Genomic DNA, 7,580 nt, shown 5'->3' with positions numbered 1-7,580 from the left:
CCCTGGGATTTTATGGCGGACTCGAAAAGCCACCTAAAGACTGAGGCGTCTCATTTAAGCGGGTACCGGCGCGCCCACCCCCTGCTACTGCATTTTGTTCTTGATGGACAGAATGAGACGAGGACAGACCTCCCGTGCATGGAATCAATCAGTTTTATTTCATAGTAGTAGGTTTCAGATTTCTGAATACTTGATGAAACTGAATGGAATCTCCTGGCACGAATCGCAACCATAGCAATTTTAACGGACAAAACATGCACCTGATGTCCCGTGCACGTGACATTCGCTGCTCTCGACGACGACACAAAGAAAATAAGGAATCACGTGGAACCTAATCCGAACTTAGGGCAACAAGGGAGGGGACGATGATGCAAACGACGGCACCATGATGATTGTGGATCGATACGGCCACCTGAACTGAAAACGCTGTCGCCTTCGATCTGGTTCCATAAAGCGGTCGAACCCAACAAGGTGCCCAGAGCGCAGGCGTGGCTGGATCCCTGCTACATCTCATCCCCGACTCCATCATCTCTTCCACTTGGGACTTGGGAGGGAAAGGCAAAGGAGATTGGACGACGAGGCTTTGTCGTCCGGTTGCTTTCTCCCCCTCGTGATATATCCTCCTTTCTCGGCGTCTCTGGGGTCGTTGCCGCATGCAGGAATGTTTGACGCGGATGTCGCTGTTGCCGCCTTACGTGGCCCACCCAGCTCGATCCATAGATCGATCGACCTTCGTGATCTGGTCTGGTCTGCTCTGAGATCTTGACCGGATTTTGGATGTTTCGATTCTGAATTCTGAATGACGGTGCAGCGTGCGTGCTGATGCGCGCCGGCGTGGGTGGGTCGCTGTACGAGAGGTTCGGTTGGGAGGGGCTCTTCCTTCTCTCTCTAGTCTACTAGTAGTGCGCTCCGGGGAGGCTTTGCTTCTCCGCTCATTTGTCGGCTGCTCCTCCAGTCATCTAGCTAGCTAAAAGCTTTTTAGCTAGCTAGAACCTCAGAAAGACACAGTGGCGATGCCCACCGACGATAAACCCCCAGCTAGAACCTTCTGATCCGTACGTCATTCCTGGACTCCTCTCCACAACTCCAACTTTCTCGTTGCCGCGCCTGGCATTCAGTGCACGGTATGCTTGCCTTACACTACCTAGCTAATATGGTTGTCTGGCCTTTGCGGCGCTGGCCTGGCACTGCACTTTGTCTGCAATGAACTCTGAATCCGAGACCAATGCCATTGGCAGGATCGGAGGAGTTCTCTTCTTGTTCTGAACATGGAGACGACCGCGTAGGGCGTGATCATGGACGCTGGAACCGAAAATCGATGCAGCTTCACAGATATTACTAACCAGACAATATCAGCCGCACACAATCCACGTTTTATTTCAGGCTGATGCTTGCTACACCAGTTCAGCACAGAATCGTTTGTGTTGTGGTTACAGGGGAGTGAGACCGAAGTTCGGTTCAGAAAAGAGTCGACATGAACCAAGTACTCGATCAAGTACCCCAGTTCCTACTAGCAAAAGAAAGATCCAGCTCCACTCCTCAGTGTGCTACCTAGCTTGACCAATTTCAACCCGTTGTGGCAGCTGTCCCACAGGAAGGAACTGAAGGTCGATACGGATGGCATACTGAACTAGCCGAGAGAACTCCAGTTTGATCGGCGGTTTCAGCGAGAACCAAGGGTCAGACTATTTCTCCCGAATCGGAGGCAAAAAGACATGCCTTGATCCTCAAACCTCAAGCAACAAAGCACCTGAAGACCCTGTTTCTTATTAGTAGTGTCTACATTTCCAAGGCAAAAAAATAAAAAAACATTGTGTCGTGGACGCAGTATGCGCACTGCACTTCATTTGTCGTAGCAGATGATCATGGACAGTGGAACGGAAAATGGATGCAACCTAACTGATACTGCTTGATAACCAGACAATATCAGCCAGTACATATCGTTCAGCTTTTATTTCAAGCTGACGCTCGCTACCCCAGCCCAGCACAGAAACGTTCGTGGTCGACTCACACTGGGAGGAGATGTCGGTACGTAGTTCAGACTTCAGAAAAGGGTCGACATGAATCAACTAATCACTCCATTTCATACTAGTTGTCGCTGATTATGATGTATCTAGACACATTTTGTAAACAAATATATACGGATCTGACAACTAATATGATGGAGGGAGTACTGAACTACTCTTGTTCCTACTAGCAAAGAGACATCCAGCTCAATTCCTTAATGTACTAGCTAGCTTGATCAATTTCAAGCCGTTGTAGTAGCTGCCAGCAGGAAGGAGCTGAAGGTTGAGACAACTCCAGTTTGATCGGTAGTTTCAGTAAGACCAAAGCTCGAGTATTTCTCTCGAAACGGAGGCAGAAAGATTTGCCTTGTTCCTGCAAGCTCAAGCTAAATATCTACCAGGCACCTGAAACCTTGTTTTCTGTTATTGCCTACATTGCCAAGACCGTGAAATACTAAACAGCTAGCAAAGACAACTCCAGTTTCATCAGCAGTTTCGGTACAAGATCAAAGCACAAGCTATTCAGCCGTTGAGAATTTGTATGACTGGGATTGGACCCCAAATAACCTTAGTTGTTGTTGTCTGGACTTTGCAGCCACCAATGTCAGTGTACTTGTCTTGAATGAACTTGCAGGTGGTTGCCATGGCTGCAGGAGTTCTCGGCTTGTTCTGAACACGTAGCAGATAATCATGGACAGTGGAACCCAAAACTGATGCAACTTTGCTGAGCACAGAAACATTTATGGTTACACAGGCGAAGGAATGAGATGTAGGTTCGGTTCAGAGAAGAGTCGTCAGAGATGAAACACTGAACTATACTAGTAGCAAAGAGAAGTCCAATTCGATGTCCAAGTTTCAGCATAAGACCAAAGCTCAAGCTACCAGGACCCCGAATACATGATGCCCAAAACTGCTAGAAAAAAAAAACTAATCTCCCTGTCTTCCTTTCATCTAGTCTGGTCGCCGAACAATCCACGGTGACATTCTAGGATGAGCATTAATGTCGGTACCAGGTATATGGCTTGAACTAAGAGGCATTCAGAAGCATCAAATCACAACTGCTTTGTCCAGTCGAAGGGCTCCCAGCCCTTCATGAAGCTCACAGCGGCTCGCTTCTGGTCATCCGCTGATGCATGCCTTCGGCGTCGGTGCATGTCCTCCACTGGCAAGCTGAGAACCCCTCTGATGACTTTCAGACCGAAACCAGCACTGAATCTGCTCTCGTCGTCTATCACATGGATGAACCCGCGGTCTAGCCCAAACTCTACATGGAAGTAAGCAAAGTTCTCTGGGATGACTTGCTGCACGTTACCACTTGTTGGAATAAGCTTCTTCGGCTCATGCTGGGACCATTCTTCTTCAGCTTCGTCAATTGCCTGGAGTTAACATAACAAGTTTCATTAGAACCTCAAGCGCAGCAGAAGGAATGACTCTCAGCTATGAAGATAGCAACAGATAACTGACCTTTTTGAAGTACATGGGAGCTTTGTCTGAGAGTTCATGGGGCACAGGGATGCATTCAATCATGCAGTGTCTCCGTTGCTTGGCCGAGCTTATGGCAGTTTCCATGAAAATCACGTCCTTGCGCTGCTGTGTGAACATCTTCAGGAGGCACTTTTTGAAGTTGCGAATCTCCGCCCATGCATTGCTATCAATTGCTCTTGTTGCAGACTCGTGCTGCAACAATAAAAATCACAGAATAAGAGTTCAAGTAGAAAATTATTACAATTTTTTGCGAGGAAAAAATTATTGCAATTCAGAACATCTGTAACTCAGCTCCTATGAAAGCAGAGAGCAATTTTACGCAAAACAAAGCACAACGCAAAATACCTGCAACGGAAGAATAACACAGTGCCCAGGAACAACGGGCTCAAACTGTGGAAGCATCAAGTAAGTGAAGTTCCCAATAGACACAACCAGATGCTTTGGCCTCGATGGGTTCTCGAAACAATACGAACAGCAATCTTTCTGAGTTAAGATATGTCCATGAGTGCTTCTCTTCTCCTCCTGCGCGCCTTCACTCTTCCTTCTGGGAGCATCATCAAAATCATACTCATCCTCTTCTCCTTTCCTGCTTTCAGCTACAATAGGCTTTATCGTGTGCCTGCAGTAACAGAAAAGGGCAATAGTATGTTAAGCAGGCAGATAAACTATAGGAGCATATATAGTAATAGAATGAAATAGGAACTTCACAGTGGATGCCTGGTGTTCAATATTACAATATTTGCGCACAGCAGTACAGGATCTGTTTTCTGAAGGAGTGGGCTATAGTATCTGTTACGTGCTACCTCTGTCCATAAAAGGATGTCTTAGATTTGTCTAAATTTGGATGTATGTGGACACTGTTTAGTGTATAGATACATCCAAGTTTAGATAAATCTAAGACATTCTTTTATGGACAGAGGGAGTATTATGTACTATTTCAGAATAACTGAACAAAGGGTATGTCAACAGACAAATATGCAAGGCAACAGGACTTAAATGGTATTAACATTTTGGATCAGAAAAGAGATTGAATTCGTTTCAACTGCAGGAGCTACAAACAGAAGAGAGCAAAACTTGACATACACACTGGACAGTCATAGCACAACTAGTAATAGCCTAATAGCTAATGCAAATGCATTCTGGCAGAAAATAGACTAACCTGACTGAGCTCCTTCCCTTTTCATGCCGAGGTTTATCAACTGAAGTGTCTTCATCCTCCAGCAAAGCCCCCATTTTCCTCTGAGAAAGAACAGAGCTATCAGTTAAGAAGTTATGTGAGCTTGAAAAAACAAGAAGAAGATGAAGAAGGAAAAGTTGAAACAAATTTGTGCCTTTGAATCCTAAACTGAGTTGGTCATATACTGATACACATGTCCATTTTTTATTGCCAGCATTCACTGGTGCAGTTCATATTGTTTACCTGTCAACTATTTGAGGACGCTGAGTAGGCTACACTTGTTTCCTATAGTTCCAATGAGTATCTGTGAATCGCCAAATAATAAGTATGTTGTAAATTTTATCATTTCGAAACTAAATGAGGGGTGTTGGGGGGGGGGGGGGGCAATCCGGTTGACATAGTCATCAGATCAGTAATAGTTGCAACACTTACAGAAAGTAGTTGGTCAGCTTTCATTTGAAGGCGGAGAATCTTTGCAGCCAACTGGTCTAGCTTCTGAGTCATCTTTGAAGTATCCTCATGGGACTTCTCATCATACTCAGCACTTGAAACATTTGCATTCGCACTGCCATGATCGATGATCTTTCCCGTAAGTGCGTGTCCGTCAGAAGACATATTACGTCTACTCCTTTTCCACGACATGGACTCAGGGTGAGGTTTCCTCATTAGATGATGCCAAGAGGAAACATCCCGGCCACCACCGCCGCGGCTGCCTCTGCTTTGGATTCCCTCCATGGGAATTGTTTTCCCGCTTGCACTACTACTTCTCGACTGCTGCACATTTGCGTTACGTGACTGTATAATAGAGCGGTCATAGTCTGATGGCAAATGTTCTGCCCTTGGTCGCTCAAGCATGTCCACAAAGTGCTTCACTGTTCTCGGTGCTATATACTGCTTTGGCGGGGACCGTTTCGGTGCAAGCTGGCGTTTCTCATCGGCATCCACTTCCCTTGCGAGTTCCTCATCAGTCAACTCGTATCGTAACTTGGCAGGAGCCTTCTTTGCGGCTGAGGATTCCTTCGCAGCTGTAGTAGCTGCCGGAGAGGCGGTGCTCTTCCGCTTTAGCAACCGGGGCTGAGGCGGCGGAGTCTGCTGAGGCGACAGAGGCGGCGGAATCTGCTGATGCGACGGAGGCGGCGGAGTCTGCTGACGCGCCGGAGACGGCGGAGGCGGCGGAGATTGAGCTGGATTGCTACTCTGAGAAGTCGGTGGCCTTGGCGTCCAATTTGGAATCACGATGTCTTCCTTTGGCCATAGAACGGTGCCTTTCATGGCTTCTCCCAGTTCAATCAGATTCCCTTCACCTGCAGGGAAGTAAAGTTCCAGGTGCTCAAATCCCTTCATAACTTCATCCACCCTGACAACAGCGTAGCCATCTGGGTAAGTTGGTCTAGGTCCAGAAGGTAAGGCAAAGCCGACCGCCGCCTTGATTGATAAGTTTACAACTTTCACACGCAGCTCACAATTTTCGCTCTCCGTGATATCATCCACGGGGTAGCGAGGAGCAGCCAACATCACTGCATCATCATCAGCCGGAAGCTCCTTGGAAGCCACGCTGCTTTTCCGCTGAGATGGTGGGCCGGTAGCATTGAATGCAGGATCTTCGTCCCGCCACTGAGATGGGCCGGTACCTTGCTGGCTAAGTACGTCTATTTGCTCCTCCATCATCCTTAATTCTTCTTCTAACCGTTGCAGACGGTCTGCCGTTGTTTCCTTTCTCCCCTGACGGCACATAATCAGTTTTCCCAAGTTATCTGTTCGCCCTGTGCCCCTGCTTTGCTGCTTCTGATGGAATGGAAGTGAGATGCTGCACCTAAATTAGGAAAAGAGATCAGACAATCAGTTCATTCGAAAAACCCAATGCGCGTTGCGACACACGATGTTGCAGGGGGGATTTGCAAAATCTACCGTCTTCTCCAACTTTTCAGGAAGAAAAAAATAGAACATTGAAAATGGAAGTTCACTTGAGTTCAGCCTAGTCATGGATTGGCAGCGGCAGCTCAAATTTGGCGGAGATAGCGTTGCAAGGAAGGGGATTATGCAGAGAAAGGGGATCAGAAGGAACTCACCAAGGATAAGAAGGGCCGTCGGGTTGGGGCGTGGCTGCAAAAAGGGTCGACGCCCCCGCGTAGATCTGCCCAGACCCGAAAGGTAGGTTAAGAAGGATGGGGTGGCAGACTATCTGGTAGCGGAGGGAAGGTGGTGGTGGCGGCAGCCCGTCGTCGGAGAAGGGCGTCTCAGTCGCTGGTAGACACACACGCGAGGCGTCAAAGTGAGCAGGTCGGCGGTGTCGTCTGCAAGGTTTGCGGGCTCGAGTTGCAACGGGACACTAAGGGCATCTCCAGCGCGCGACGCAAATGGTCGCTGAGCGACCGTTTTCGTCCGCCATGATCGGAAATGCGTCTGGGTCCTGCTCCAGCGAGGTGACGCAAAGTGACCGGCCCGTCCGCGGAGACGCAAACCTGGCCCAAATATGCGCCAGGTTTGCGTCTCCACGGACGCTCGGCGGTCGCGCCGAGTGACCGCCGAAAAAGACGTAGGACCCGCGCGTCGCGTGGCGGCGAGCCCGATATAATTCCCGCCACCGGCCATTCCCCGCGCGAAAAAGCAAACTAGACCGGCGCGAAACATTCCCGAAGCGATGGACGTCCTCGCCGCCGCAGCCCACCGCCATGGATGCGGATCAAACCCTCGCCGCCGCCCCCACACTCCCCCGTAGGCACGACCGTAGCCACAATGGAGGGTCCGCCGGAAGCAAAGCGGGCCGGCACCGGCGGCGGCCGGGAGGCAAAGGCGAAGGCTGCAAAGAAGGTGCTCTCCCCGGAGGAGAAAGTGATCGAGGCCGCGAAACGCCGCCGCCGGCGCAGAGAACCGAAGATGAAGATTTCCGCGGCCGCCAACCAGCAGGCGTG

The 7,580-nt window shown here is 49.1% G+C and overlaps 1 protein-coding gene across 1 annotated transcript; it reads right to left on the bottom strand.

The window, feature by feature from the left end:
• Window positions 1-2,814: 2,814 nt before the first annotated feature.
• LOC124700515 (CWF19-like protein 2 homolog) lies at window positions 2,815-6,935 on the bottom strand. Its single transcript, XM_047232634.1, has 6 exons — window positions 6,738-6,935; window positions 5,101-6,481; window positions 4,651-4,730; window positions 3,837-4,110; window positions 3,471-3,683; window positions 2,815-3,382 (listed from the first exon to the last, which is right to left on the bottom strand). The coding sequence occupies exons 2-6, from the start codon at window positions 6,400-6,402 to the stop codon at window positions 3,059-3,061; spliced, it is 2,193 nt and encodes a 730-aa protein (XP_047088590.1). The 5' UTR covers window positions 6,403-6,481; window positions 6,738-6,935; the 3' UTR covers window positions 2,815-3,058.
• Between the last annotated feature and the right edge of the window lie 645 nt (window positions 6,936-7,580).

The sequence above is a fragment of the Lolium rigidum genome, chromosome 3 (assembly GCF_022539505.1).
Source record: "Lolium rigidum isolate FL_2022 chromosome 3, APGP_CSIRO_Lrig_0.1, whole genome shotgun sequence".
Lineage (NCBI taxonomy): Eukaryota > Viridiplantae > Streptophyta > Magnoliopsida > Poales > Poaceae > Lolium > Lolium rigidum.
This window is presented reverse-complemented; position numbering and strand designations above follow the sequence as displayed.